This window comes from Sapajus apella, unplaced genomic scaffold, assembly GCF_009761245.1.
Source record: "Sapajus apella isolate SASKATOON/1434 unplaced genomic scaffold, GSC_monkey_1.0 scaffold2, whole genome shotgun sequence".
Lineage (NCBI taxonomy): Eukaryota > Metazoa > Chordata > Mammalia > Primates > Cebidae > Sapajus > Sapajus apella.
Genome location: NW_022436942.1, coordinates 78428877 through 78442909, shown reverse-complemented (window position 1 = coordinate 78442909; position 14033 = coordinate 78428877). Strand labels below are relative to the sequence as shown.

General features: G+C 47.4%; 2 protein-coding genes across 3 annotated transcripts in view; both read left to right on the top strand.

Annotated features, from left to right (window-relative positions):
• The first annotated feature begins 650 nt into the window (after nucleotides 1-650).
• RPLP0 (ribosomal protein lateral stalk subunit P0) lies at nucleotides 651-5073 on the top strand. Its single transcript, XM_032241526.1, has 8 exons — nucleotides 651-718; nucleotides 971-1072; nucleotides 2285-2460; nucleotides 2568-2655; nucleotides 2765-2911; nucleotides 3024-3209; nucleotides 4319-4459; nucleotides 4841-5073. Exons 2-8 carry the CDS (start codon nucleotides 1019-1021, stop codon nucleotides 5000-5002), a joined length of 954 nt encoding a protein of 317 aa, XP_032097417.1. The 5' UTR covers nucleotides 651-718; nucleotides 971-1018; the 3' UTR covers nucleotides 5003-5073.
• A 1209-nt stretch (nucleotides 5074-6282) lies between these two features.
• GCN1 (GCN1 activator of EIF2AK4) overlaps nucleotides 6283-14033 on the top strand; it is a 66980-nt gene continuing 59229 nt past the window's right edge. The window contains exons 1-2 of one of the 2 annotated variants that reach the window (XM_032241502.1): nucleotides 6283-6357; nucleotides 11692-11794. In XM_032241502.1, the coding sequence (XP_032097393.1) occupies nucleotides 6340-6357; nucleotides 11692-11794 (121 nt within the window). In that variant the 5' untranslated portion in view covers nucleotides 6283-6339. The remainder of the gene's footprint in view (nucleotides 6358-11691; nucleotides 11795-14033) is intronic. The other variant, XM_032241512.1, reaches the window with a different exon arrangement.

Genomic DNA, 14033 nt, shown 5'->3' with positions numbered 1-14033 from the left:
CTGGAGTGCAAAGGCGCGATCTCGGTTCACTGCCAACTTCCGTATCCCGGATTCAAGCGATTCTCCTGCCTCAGCCTCTCGAGTATCTGGGATTACAGGCATGTGCCACCACATCCGGCTAATTTTTGTATTTTTAGGAGAGTCTGGGTTTCGCCATGTTGGCCAGGCTGGTCCTGAACACCTGACCCTGTCAGGTGATCCACTGGCCTCGGCCTCTCAAAGTGCTGAGAGTACAGGCAGGAGCCACCGCGCCCGGCCAGGTTTTAAAAGTATCCCACTGTTTTGGTAGGAGGAAAAACAAACTAGAGAAACCAAGAGACCACTCTGTTCTGAGCATTGCAATTATGTCTCAGCCCCATGTCATGCTGTTTAGTTTGCTGAGCTGGCCAGGTGGCAGAGGGAACTCCGAACTAGCTTGCTCTAGCGCCTACAAGAAGGCAGCTCCAGCCCAGCAGGTGGCAGCAGCTCAGATCAAGCGCCTCCAACGCCAGGCAGCTCCTTCCTTCACGACCCTACTTAAAGGGCGGCTTCCCGTTGACTGAAGTGGCAGCGATATTATCCAATGGCTGCCTGTATTCGTTCGGCTTTGTCGGACGAGCAATGTCGCCAGCCAATAGGCGCGGGTGCTTATCCGCGGTTTCTGATTGGCTACTTTGTTCGCATATAAAATGAACGCTCCAACGTGCGGCCCTTCTCTCGCCAGGCGTCCTCGTGGAAGGTTCGTGCGTCATGCCGATCGGCCCCAGGGGCCGGCGGCGGGAAGCATGGAGGGATCTTTGGGGGCCTTTTGGGAACATGGAGTCCTATCCTGTTCCCTGTGGGGCCTCGGTGGCTGCTCGCACGCCCCGAGGTGGCAGCGACTACCCTAGGCCGGGCCGCCGGGCGCTTGCGCGTGCGCTGCTCCGCGTAGGCCTAGGACCGGGGGATGGGTGCCGGGGTGACCAGGCCTGAGCTCCCTATCTCTCCTCAGTGACATCGTCTTTAAACCCTGCGTGGCAATCCCTGACGCACCGCCGTGATGCCCAGGGAAGACAGGGCGACCTGGAAGTCCAACTACTTCCTTAAGATCATCGTAAGTGCGGGGTGGGTTGTCGCTGCCCTTCATGTTGCCCCAGCTCAAATAGGGACAGTCGGCTGCTAAGGGCTGAGGGCCTCCTCAGTTCTGGCTCCTGAATTAGGCCATTTTTAGGAAAATCCTGTTTAATTAACAATTCCCTGAGATAGGTCTTCTCTGTTGCATAAACAGGCTCAGGCAAGTGGCTAAGATGACAGCATTCATATCCGGTTCCGTCTGGCTTCCAAAAGACTGCACGTTATGCTTGCTTTTTTATCTTTTTGAGACGGAGTTTCTCTGTCGCCAGGCTGGAGTGCAGTGGCTCGATCTCGGCTCACTGCAACCTCCGCCTCCCGAGTAGCTGGGACTACAGGTGCCCACCACCACGCCCGCCTAATTTTTGTATTTATGGTACAGAAGGGATTTCATCATGTTGGCCAGGATGGTCTCGATCTCTTGACCTCATGATCTGCCCACCTCAGCATCCCAAAGTGTTTGGATTACAGGTGTGAGCACTTTTATTCCATCTTTGAGAAGGTCTGAGGTCAGGAATGACTCATTGTAAGGAAGCAAGTTGTTGCATATTTAGGACCTGTCATTCAGGAAACTGAAGTGTCCAATGACTTTTCTTTTGGATGGCCTTTTAGGTGGGTCCCCCTTGCCCAGAAACCCCATACTGCACTTAATCAATTAGGCAACATTGTAGAGCATAGCCTGTATTACATTTTCCAATACTTCGAAAGTTTTCAGACAGAAAACCCAAAAGAACAGTACAAAAATCCAGATATCCACGCCTAGATTTTTTTATTTACAAGTAATATGTTGCATTTTTGCTTAGTGTTGTGTTTTGAAAGCTGTGAATCTAGCCGTCCTCTCGACCTGCTTATTTGGAACAGTCCTTTTTTATTCTCTTATAACCATTTTAGTGAATCAGAAATATGCCTCATAATTGGGAAAAGTTAAAAACTAAGAAATTAAAGGAGAAACTCCTTGATTAAATGTAGAAACCTAATTTTATTTTCACCATTCCTATCCAGCAATTGTTACCCAGTTCGGCAGTGTTACAGCGTAGCTCCTAGTGGGAAGAATGGTCCCAATCTCCCTTTGGCTTCAAAAGCATATCAGAAAGAGAGCGAGATGGAAACAAATTGTGGCATTTTTCAGTTTCTCCTGGCATTTTTCCCCCTCTTTCTTCCTGTTAAACTTGGCTTTTCTCTGGCTTTTTTGTAGCAACTATTGGATGATTATCCGAAATGCTTCATCGTGGGAGCAGACAATGTGGGCTCCAAGCAGATGCAGCAGATCCGCATGTCCCTCCGCGGGAAGGCCGTGGTGCTGATGGGCAAGAACACCATGATGCGCAAGGCCATCCGAGGGCACCTGGAAAACAACCCAGCTCTGGAGAAGTCAGTCAGTTCCCGGGGCAGCTTTGTTCCCCTCCCCAGTGTGAGTCTCCCTCTTCCTGGAGAATGGTGCTGAAAGGTGATTGTCTCCCGTAAACTTCTGTTTGCAGACTGCTGCCTCATATCCGGGGGAATGTGGGCTTTGTGTTCACCAAGGAGGACCTCACTGAGATCAGGGACATGCTGCTGGCCAATAAGGTAAGGGGACAACTGGGCTGGCTGAACAGGCTTTTATTTTTGCTCCTTAAAGCAAAACGGACGATTCTCAGTGGAGAGACCTTTCTCACTGTTTGTTGTCTTTGTTCAGGTCCCAGCTGCTGCCCGTGCTGGTGCCATTGCCCCATGTGAAGTCACTGTGCCAGCTCAGAACACCGGTCTGGGGCCCGAGAAGACCTCCTTTTTCCAGGCTTTAGGTATCACCACCAAAATCTCCAGGGGCACCATTGAAATCCTGGTGAGTGGACCTGGTTTGCCTGTGCTAGCCAGCCAAGTGGGGGGCTTCTTTTGGTGGCCACGGGTCTGCTGGATGTCCAGGTGTTAACTAACTGCCCCCGTTTCTCGTTCAGAGTGATGTGCAGCTGATCAAGACTGGAGACAAAGTGGGAGCCAGCGAAGCCACACTGCTGAACATGCTCAACATCTCTCCCTTCTCCTTTGGGCTGGTCATCCAGCAGGTGTTCGACAATGGCAGCATCTACAACCCTGAAGTGCTTGACATCACAGAGGAAACTCTGCACTCTCGCTTCCTGGAGGTACATACATGCTCTCCAGCCTGGTCCCCTCTTACACTGATGGTTAAGAGCGTGACAAGTGTCAAGCTGAGTCCTGTGTAACCAAGGACTGTTTTCTAATCTACCTGCCTCATCTGTAAAACGTCAAAACAACATAAGATTGTTGAAGGATTTAATGAATTACTGGACGTAAAGTCTTAGAATGGTGGTGGGCATGTAGGGAGGGGCTGTTCTAGGGTCTGCATTGAGACTGTCAAATTTTGCCATCAAAATGCCCTTAAGAGTCTGAGGTTAGGCCGGGCGCGGTGGCTAAAGCCTGTAATCCCAGCACTTTGGGAGGCCGAGGCGGGTGGATCACGAGGTCAAGAGATCGAGACCATCCTGGTCAACATGGTGAAACCCCGTCTCTACTAAAAATACAAAAAATTAGCTGGGCATGGTGGTGCGTGCCTGTAATCCCAGCTACTCAGGAGGCTGAGGCAGGAGAATTGGCTGAACCCAGGAGGCGGAGGTTGCTGTGAGCCGAGATCGCGCCATTGCACTCCAGCCTGGGTAACATGAGTGAAACTCCGTCTCAAAAAAAAAAAAAAAAAAGAGTCTGAGGTTGCGGTGAGCCCATGTGGTGCCTCTGCTCTCCAGCCTGGGTGACAGAGTGAAACTCTGTCTCAAAAAAAAAAAAAATGCCTTATAAATGATGAATAATAGTGATAGAAAATGTCTTTTCTTGGGCAAATGAAAAATTGAAATTAATATATAATTAGACATTACTAGCTACTCGTAGGTAGCTTCATTCACTTGTTGAAAGTTTGACTAGTGAATGAAATTCACATCTGGAAATAGTTCAACATTCCAGAATAGTTTCATTCTGGAACTCAATGGCTATGTTAGTCGCTTATGCTTTTCACAAGATTATAATGGCTTTGGAAGTAAATGCCATTGATGAACGCATACAGACCACCACCTGGGTTTGGATAATGGCAAAATTAATTTGATGGGTCTGAAATAGCCACTCTTGAGACTGAGCTGCTAACCTGGCAGTTCTTGTCTGCCAAGGGCTCTCTTTATTCAGCTTTACTTGGACTTCGTCTCCTGTAGGGAGTCTCGCCTGAAATAAAATGTTGTCTTCACAGGGCGTCCGCAATGTTGCCAGTGTCTGTCTGCAGATTGGCTACCCAACTGTTGCATCAGTACCCCATTCTATCATCAATGGGTACAAACGAGTCCTAGCCTTGTCTGTGGAGACTGATTACACCTTCCCACTTGCCGAAAAGGTAAAAAGAGCCCACCAGGACCACAGGTGGCCCGACTGACAAATTAGCAGGGTGACAAATGGTGGCCTTCTGACTTAACCGCTTTTATAGTTGTATTTTATATAGCAGAAATATTTTCTGAGAGGATATTTGAGAGGTTGGGGGGCAGGGAAGGAGTTTGTCACTTCAGAAATGAAGAGAGACCCAAAGACGGGGTTAACGGGCAAGAGCTGGGCCTTAGGAACCCCCTCACTAGGACATACCCAAGTTGTCCTGCTTGGGCCACTTCTGACAGGAAAGGCTTCACACTGAAAAGGATATTGTTTGTCCTTAAACTCTACCAAGGCAGGAGGGTGGTGGGTAGTAGAGTGTGGATGACCATTTTGACCACTTCTCCTTCAGGTCAAGGCCTTCTTGGCTGATCCATCTGCCTTTGCGGCTGCTGCCCCTGTGGCTGCTGCCACCACGGCTGCTCCTGCTGCTACCGCAGCCCCAGCTAAGGTTGAAGCCAAGGAAGAGTCGGAGGAGTCGGACGAGGATATGGGATTTGGTCTCTTTGACTAATCACCAGAAAGCAACCAACTTAGCCAGCTTTATTTGCAAAACAAGGAAATAAAAGTCTTCTTTAAAAAGTCTCTGGAGTGTTCAGTTTATAATTTTTTTTTTTATAGGGTCTGGTTGATGCCCAGGCTGGAGTGCAGTGGTATAATAACTTACTGTACTCTCTTAACTCCTGGGCTCAAGGTTTCCTCCCATCTCAGCCTTCCAAGTACAGGCACACACCACCACACCCAGCTAATATTTAACTTTTTGTAGGGATGTTGCAGAAACGTATCAAATTCCTGGCCTCAAGGAATCCTGTCTCGGCCTCCCAGAGTGCTGGGATTTTTTTTGAGAGTCTCACCCCAAAGTTGTAATGCATTGGTTTGATCTCGGCTCACTGCAACCTATGCCACCCGGGTTCAAGTGATTCTCCTGCCTCAGCCTCCTGAGTAGCTGGGACTACAGGTGCGCAGCTAATTTTTTGCATTTTTAGTAGAGACGGGATTTCACCATGTTGGCTAAGCTGGTCTTGAACTCCTGACCTGGTGATGTGCCCCCTCCCCCCCTTTTGCCTCCCAAAGTGCTGGGATTACAGGCGTAAGCCACCACGGTTGGCCCCAGTATTTAAAGAGACAGCAATGTCTGCTGAGAATAGGTGTTTTGTGGTGATTCCTGTATTTGATTTAAAGATCTGTCTCCCGGAACATGATGTACTAATTCTAACTTAGCTGTGGAGACCGTATTCTTTAAATTGCAGCCACATCTGCTGGTAGCCTCCCATCTTGTGGCCTTCAAAACTCCCAGCCTGGGGCATCCAGCGTTTCCCCAGGGCAGGGGCCTCCTTCCGTTCCTGAACCTTCTGTGACCTCCATATCTACCCACGTTTGCTAACCATGTACCAGTCATCCACCAACTGAATTACAAACTGAGGACAAAAGACTAGTTCGCCGACTCTTTTAACTAGTTTTTAGTTTCTGCTATCTAGTAAGCAACACTTAATTGTTTTTCTGAAGAACGTCGTCATCATTCAGGAAAAGCCCACGTGGGGGCTGACCCTGCGGGCTGGAAGTGGGTCGGGGCCTGCCTGCAAGGCGGACTCACCGCTTTACAAGCTCTAGTCTTCCCCGAGGCGCCCGGGGCTGAAGAGCGAGGCCTGGGGAGGAGGTGGTGTGGCTCCGGGCGGGGCGGGCAACTTCAAGCCCGCAATCCGGTTGCCCCGGCTGCAGCGGCCGCCGTCCCGCCCGGGGGCGCCAAGCCCGGGGCCCTGCCCCAGCGAGCTCGCGGTCTCGCCCTGCCGCGTGGGCCCCGCGGTGACCCGGAAGCGCTCCGGAAGTGGTTCCGGAGTCAGCGCCGGCAGGATGGCGGCGGACACGCAGGTGAGGCGGATGGCTGCGGGGCCAACGCGGCGAGCGACTTGGTGTGGACGGTGTTTGTCGAGCGGGGCCTCCCTCGTTCCTAGGCTTAGGGGCGCTGGGGGTGGTGGCTATGGAGGGCGGAGTCCGGGGGCAGTCTCAGGCCGGCCTCTCACGGTTGCGGGCTTGGCCCGGCCCGGGCGGCGCAGGCAGACCGCGGGCTCGAGGAGTCGGGAGCTCCCGGCTTGACTTCGGCAGCTGGAGCTCGGCGGGGCCTTCGCCTGATCCCGGAGTTGCAAAAGTTCACTTCCCTGAGTCTTCACTTCTTTTTTCCAAAGCCCTCCAGCCCTGAGCCCTGGGCCAACGCCAAGTCTTCCTTAAACTTTGTATTCAGCAAATGATCTTTGAGCACCTACTATGAGCAGGGACTTTGTGTAGTCTTTGGATTCATACAGATCTGGGCTTGAGTTTCTGCTTGTTGATTTCTGTGACATGCCAAATCAGTGACTTAACCCCGCCACGTCTGCCTTTTCATCTATAAAATGAGGTTAAAACAATACCTGTCTTAAAAGGTTGTGTGAAGGTTCAGTGAGATAAAATAGGGCTTGATATATGTTGATTCTTATCAGATCCAGGGTTAGTGAAAAGAACTGTCGTGCCCATGTAGACTCTTGTCACCCTTGAGTGTTATTACTTGTGGGTACCTTGTAGTTCAGGAAGGACTTGGGAAAACCTTTTTCTCTACCCAAGCATCAGTTGTGGTTATGTTTTAAGGTGAAAAGACACTGTTATGGGGCAGGGGGAAGGAAACAGGTGTCTAAAGAACAGCTGGGCTCATTTGGGGTCTCCAGGGGGATAGGATTGATTTTTATATGTAGGCCCAGAAAGTAACCACTTAACTCGAGCATTCAAAAAGATGTTTATTGATACTCTCCTTTGCAAGTGGCTGATAATTTGTTCAAGTTATGTTGTATTGAATCCTAGAAAGAAAAGCTTAGTATAAGGGGGTTAGAGAAATACATGCTGAATGTTTAACATTGATACTCACTTGAGGGAAGAATCCTCTCTAGAGCTGCACTGTCCAGTATGACAACCACATGGCTACTTAAGTTAGTTAAAATTAAATGAAATTTGAAAATTCAGTTTTTGGCTGGGCTCAGTGGCTCATAATCCCAGCACTTTGGGAGGCCAAGGTGAGCAGATTGCTTGAGGTCAGAAATTTGAACCAGCCTGACCAACATGGCAAAACCCTCTCTCTACTAAAAATACAAAAATTAGCCAGGCGTGGTGGTGTATGTCTGTTAATTCCAGCTACTCGGGTGCTTGAGGCATGAGAATCACTTGAACCCAGGAGGCAGAGGTTGCAGTGAGCCGAGATTGCGACACTGCGCTCCAGCCTGGGTGCCAAGAGTGGGACTCTGTCTCAAAAAAAAAAAAAAAATCAGTTATTCACTTGTCCTAGCCACATATCAGTGCACAGTTAGACACATATAGCCAGTGGCTACTGTATTGGGTGGTACAGGAGAATATTTCTGTATTTTATAATTTTTGTATTTTTAGTAGAGGTGGGGTTTGTCTATGTTGATCAGGCTGGTCTCGAACTCCTGACCTCAGGTGATCCTCTGGCCTCAGCCTCCCAAAGTGCTGGGATTACAGGTGTGAGCCACCATGCCCAGCCTAAGATTAGTTTTTAAACGCTTTATTAGTTTTAGTGAAGAGATAGCAAAAACAGACACATGTATACCATTTGTCCTCCATCTAGAATTCCCACATAGTTACCTTTCCACAGAGTAATGTGTAGAAGGACACATTAAATTCCTGGTCATAGCTTCTGTCACAAAGATGAAAGAGCTTTTCAGGTTTAAGACCCTTTTTCTTAATCAGAAAATGAATGTTACCCACGTAAGACCTTGTCAGAAGAAAACTTAGAAGGAGAACATTAAGATCCTTCAGAGAAGTCATTTATTGGTGATTTCAGAATGCAGACAGCTTTAAAGTTCACAGATGTCTCTCTAGAGTACTATTGTCCAGTAGAACTTTCTGTGATGATGGAAATATTTTCCTGCACCACCCAGTATGGTAGCCATTAGCAACATGTGACTAACAGTGCACTGGAATGTGGCTAGTGCGAGTGAACAACTGATTTTTTATTTTTTATTTTTGAGATGGAGTCTTGCTCTCTCACCAGACTGGAGCGCAATGACATGATCTTGGCTCACTGCAACCTCCACCCCCCAGGTTTAAGAGATTCTTCTGCCTCAGCCTCCCGAGTAGCTGAAATTACAGGCATATGCCACCATGCCTGGCTAATTTTTGTATTTTTGGTAAAGACAGGGTTTTATCAGGTTGGGCAGGCTGGTCTCAAACTCCTGACCTCAAGCAATCTGCCTGCCGCAGCTTTCCAAAGTGTCGGGATTACAGATGTGAGCCACTGCACCTGGTCTTGTCTTTAGTATTCTAAAGGAAAATGATTTCAACCTAGAATTCTGTATTTGGTCAGAATATTTTCATACTTGCAAGGAGTTTACAGAATGGAGGATGTGTTCACCCAAACACAAGAAAGTTCATGTTCAGGGTAATAAACTGTGCCCTAGCTGTAGAGGATCACATGCCTAATTGGGGCAGGTCAGAAAACTCTGGGAGAGATTTCCGTAGGAAGGTGGAATTTGGATGAAATACCTGATCTGCCTAAATGTACTGAGATTTAGACAAATGGCAAAAAGTTTGGGGTTTAATTATTTGTAAGAACAGATAAAACAAGTCAAACTGAAGTGAGATGGGAAAGGGTAATCATTAACACCAGGGGCATAAAAATGCTGGGAAGAATAAGAAACAGTTTATTAAAAGGATGTTGAATGCCATTTACATATGGTGTAAGCACTGATTACTGACCTAGCCTATATTATGAAACTGGGGACTTCCAATGGGGAAATGGGGAGGGTGTGGGTAGGATAAGAGCAGGAAAGGGAGCTGTGGTAGAAAGGTAGCAAAACTGAAAAATCAAGAAACATGCAAGTTACCTCCATATTTAGAGATACTTAGCTATATGGAGGTAACTACTCAAATATCCACCAAATCAACCTAAGGGTTGCCCATGGAGAGTGAAGGCAAGGGACTGGTTTTTATGGCAGACTTCTCAGAACTGTTTGGTTTTGACTCTGTGTGCATCTATGACTATAAAAACAAAAGACATTTTAAAGTTAAAATGATACATCATTTATGTAGACGTCAGAGTTTTGGACATCAGTTTTTTTGTTTTTTTTTTTTTTTGAGACGGTATTTCGCTCTTGTTACCCAGGCTGGAGTGCAATGGTGCAATCTCGGCTCACTGCAACCTCCGCCTCCTGGGTTCAGGCAATTCTCCTGCCTCAGCCTCCTAAGCAGCTGGGATTACAGGCACGCACCACCATGCCCAGCTAATTTTTTGTATTTTTAGTAGAGACGGGGTTTCACCGTGTTGACCAGGATGGTCTCGATCTCTTGACCTCGTGATCCACCCGCCTCGGCCTCCCAAAATGCTGGGATTACAGGCATGAGCCACTGCACCCGGCCCAGTTTCTTTTATTCATTGCCAATAGAACTATGGTAGGGATTTAAGCAGAAAAACTCAGTATTATTTTATTTCTGTGTGTACTGTTGACTCTTACGCTACTAATAAGGCTGGCCAGCCGGGCATGGTGACTCACACCTATAATGCCAGCATATTGGGATGCTGAGGTGGGCAAAATCACCCAAGGTTGGGGGTTTGAGACCAGTCTGACCAACATAGAGAAACCCCGTCTCTACTAAAAATAGAAAAAATAAGCTGGGCATGGTGGTGCATGTGTGTAATCCCAAGTACCTAGGAGGCTGAGGCAGGAAAATTACTTGAACCTGGGAGGTGGAGGTTGCAGTGAGCTGAGGCCCCGCCATTGCACTTCAGTCTGGGCAACAAGAGTGAAACTCCGTCCCAAAAAAAAAAAAAAAAAAGTCTGCCTGTGAAATACCCTCAAAAGAAAAAGATGGGCCAGGTGCAGTGGCTCACGCCTGTAATCCCAGCAGTGTTCAAGACCAACCTGGCCAAGATGGTGAAACCCCATCTCTACTAAAAATACAAAAACTAGCTGGGCGTGGTGGCGAGTGCCTGTGATCCCAGCTACTCGAGAGGCTGAGGCAGATAACTGCTTGAACCCAGGAGGCGGAGGTTGCAGTGACCCCAGGTTGTGCCGCTGCACTCCGGCCTGGGCGACAGAGCGAGACTTCATCTCAAAATAAAATAAAAGATGATGACCCCACTGTGCTGTTACATGGGTCTTATCATGCCCTGCTCTACCAGTTGTGAATCCACAGCCTGCCCACTTGGTAGCTTGTAGAATATTGCTCAGGAGCAGATTTTTAGGGATGTTTGCAAACTGTCCCACTTACTGGATCTTATGCTTATGTCCCTATGCAGTGGATTGCAACCATGGTAACTTGGATGGGTGTTGAAAGCTAAAGATTTGTTAGCATCAGTTTATAGAGCTGTTTGGCTTTGAGGTTAGTTTAAAAAATGCAGGTGCTGTGGCTCTTGACTCCATTATGAGCAGTGACTTCCTCTCTTGGAGATGGTTTCTTCACCTATAAAATGGGGATACTGAAGCCTCTCTTGCAGGCTCGTTGGTAGTAGCAGCCAACTTTATGCTTGGGTTGAGAGTAGACGCCCTATATATACAATCTCACTTAATCTCCATCACAGTCATATGAGGTAGCTGCTATTGTCCGCCTCAGATAGATGAGAAAACTGAAGATTGGGAGAGTGATATTATTTGGCTAAGTTTCCACAGCTAATAAAAAGCAGAGCTGGGATCCAGTCTCCTAACCTTTCACCTTTTAGCCAGTGTGCTTTTGCTCTGCCAGTGAGTTGCCAGGATGCTGACATTTGCCTTATGGGGAGGTTAAAATGAGATAATGTGAAGGGAACATGCTTGGCACAAAGTAGGCCTTTGCTAGACTTTGGGTAGTTCTGAAGGGATATTTTCTGTTCAGAGGTCTTTGCCTTTCCACTTATTGCCCAAGTTTAAGTAACGTATATTGACTTGTTGACTAGTTGAATTAAAGCAGTATATCTCAAGTGAGAGTGATTTTGCCTCCCAGGAGACATTTGACAATGTCACAGCTGGGGCAGGAGGGGGAGATGGGCTGCTACTGACACCTGGAATGCTCTAAAAACACAGCCCCCACAACCAAGAATTACCTGGCCCAAAATGTCAAGAGTGGGGAGGTTGAGAAACCCCCCAGGTTAGAGAGATCCCTGAATTCTACACCCACCCCTCAACATACCGACACTCATTGTTTTGCAGTCTGACTGGTGAAATTTTCTCTGTTGCTTGGCCTTCACAGGTTTCTGAGACACTAAAGCGTTTTGCAGGGAAGGTGACAACAGCCAGTGTAAAGGAACGGAGAGAAATCCTCAGTGAACTGGGAAAGTGTGTGGCTGGAAAAGGTATTTATTTTTCATCCATATACCCTGGATAATATTCCATTTCAAAAATAAATTATGTTTTTTTTCTTCTTTTTGAGACAGATTCTCACACTGTCCCCCAGGCTGGAGTGCAGTGGCACAATCTCGTCTCACTACAACCTCTGCCTCCCTGGTTCAGGCGATTCTCATGCCTCAGCCTCGAGAATAGCTGGGACTACAGGTGTGCGCCACCATACCCAGCTAATTTTCGAATTTTTAGTAGAGGTGGGGTTTCACTGTGTTGGCCGGCCTGGTCTTGAATTCCTGACCTCAAGTGATCCACCTGCTGTGGCCTCTTAAAATGCTGGGATTACTGGCACGAGCCACTGGGCCCAGCTGAAATTGTGTTTCTTTAGAACCATGGCGTTTATTTCCTTGCTATCAAGTGAATTGAAACAGTTAAAACCTTTGGGTTAATGGAGAGTTTTTCCATTCAGGTGTGAAGGCTGTTTATTCTTGTAACCATTTCGATTGGAAATATTTTAAAAAGATAGCAAAAACCTTTCTCAAGTAGTATACTGAGTACAAAAACATTTTCTTTATGACTTGGGGTATCATTTTTCCCAGTCTTTGTTCAATAAAGTATTCCAAGATCAAATAAGTTGGGAGAGGTTCTTTTTTGGAGTCTCTGTCACCCAGGTTGGAGTGCAGTGACGTGATTGATCTCTGCTCATTGTAATCTCTGCCTTCCGGGTTCGAGCAGTTCTCCTGCCTCTCAGCCTCCTGAGTAGCTGGGATTATAGGCGTCCGTCACCACACCCAGCAATTTTTATATTTTTAGTAGAGACAGGGTTTTATTATGTTGGCCAGATGGTCTTGATCTCCTGACCTCTTGGTCCGCCCGCCTTGGCCTCCCAAAGTGTTGGGATTATCTGTGTGAGCCAGTGGGAGGTCATGTTTTTTAATGCCCTCTTGGAATTTTCACAAGGTGTTTTTTCACTTTATAAAGCTTCCTTGAATCCAGTGTTTTCTTTGAACCTCTTTTTTGTTGAAATTCTGTTCAGGGCCTGCGAAACACATTTTGGGAAATGCTGAGCATATCTGATTATTCTGATCTGCACCGTAACCAAGGGATAGCTCTAGGACTTATTAAGTAAGACCGTTTTGCTTTCACTCAATAAATCCTAGTTATTTTTTCATTTCTTTTGGTATGTTTGTTTTTACTGTATAGCATTGAGTCTCAAAGTGTGGTTCCTGGACAGGCAGCATCAACAGCACCTCCGAACCTGTTAGAGATAAAACTTCCCAGCTCCACTGGAGCAACTCAAATCAGACCGGGAGGTGCTGTAGTCTCAGCTACTTGGGAGGTTGAGAGGTGGGAGGATCGCTTGAGCCTGGGAGGTTGAGGCTACGGTGGTGGGTGACAGTGCAAGACCCTGTGTCAGAAAAAAAATCCTGGGGATAGAACCCACCATTTGTGTTTTAACAACACCTTTAGGTGATTCCTGTGTTTACTGAAGTTTGAAAACCATGGCCATGGCCAGGCATAGTGGTTCACGCCTGTAATCCTAGCACTTTGGGAGACTGAGGGGGATGGATCACCTGAGGTCAGGAGTTCAAGACCAGCCTGGCCAACATGGTGAAACCCTGTCTCTGCTAAAAATACAAAAAAATTAGCTGGGTGTGTTGGTGGGCGCCTGTAATCCCAGCTACTTTGGGAGGCTGAGGCAGGAGAATCATTTGAACCCCGTAGGTGGAGGTTGCAGTGAGCCAAGATCACGCCATTGCACTCTAGCCTGGACAAGAAGAATGAGTCTCAAAAAAAAAAAAGAATAAATAAATAAAAAGAAAACCATAGCCACATAGATTGGGCCTCCCTTTCTGTCCCCTTTTACTTTTTATTCCTACCACGCCATCCAACTTCTCATTTGCTGCTTCTGACCTACTTGTGCCCGGTAAGATACCCAAGCTTGTAAACTTGCTGTTTGTGAGCTTCTAAGAGATTCTCTTGTGTGTAATGCTTTTGTGTGTAATGCTTTAGTGTATGAGTTTTACGGCATCCTCAAAGGTTTTTCTGGTCACTTTCCCAGCAGAGAGCTCTAGTTAGAAAGGCAGCCATGTGGTCAGGCACGGTGGCTCATGGCTGTAATCCCGTATCACGAGGTCAAGACATTGAGACCATCCTAGCCAGCGTGGTGAAACTCCATCTCTACTAAAAATACAAAAATTAGCTGGGTGTGGTGGTGTGCGCCTGTAGTCCTAGCTACTCAGCAGGCTGAGG

Bases quoted from the DNA above. Each gene is read 5' to 3' on its own strand.
- RPLP0 (XM_032241526.1), top strand. From the start codon at position 1,019: ATGCCCAGGGAAGACAGGGCGACCTGGAAGTCCAACTACTTCCTTAAG. The intron at 3,210-4,318 runs GTACATACATGC...TTGTCTTCACAG, and splicing joins TGCACTCTCGCTTCCTGGAG to GGCGTCCGCAATGTTGCCAG. The intron at 4,460-4,840 runs GTAAAAAGAGCC...CTTCTCCTTCAG, and splicing joins CCTTCCCACTTGCCGAAAAG to GTCAAGGCCTTCTTGGCTGA.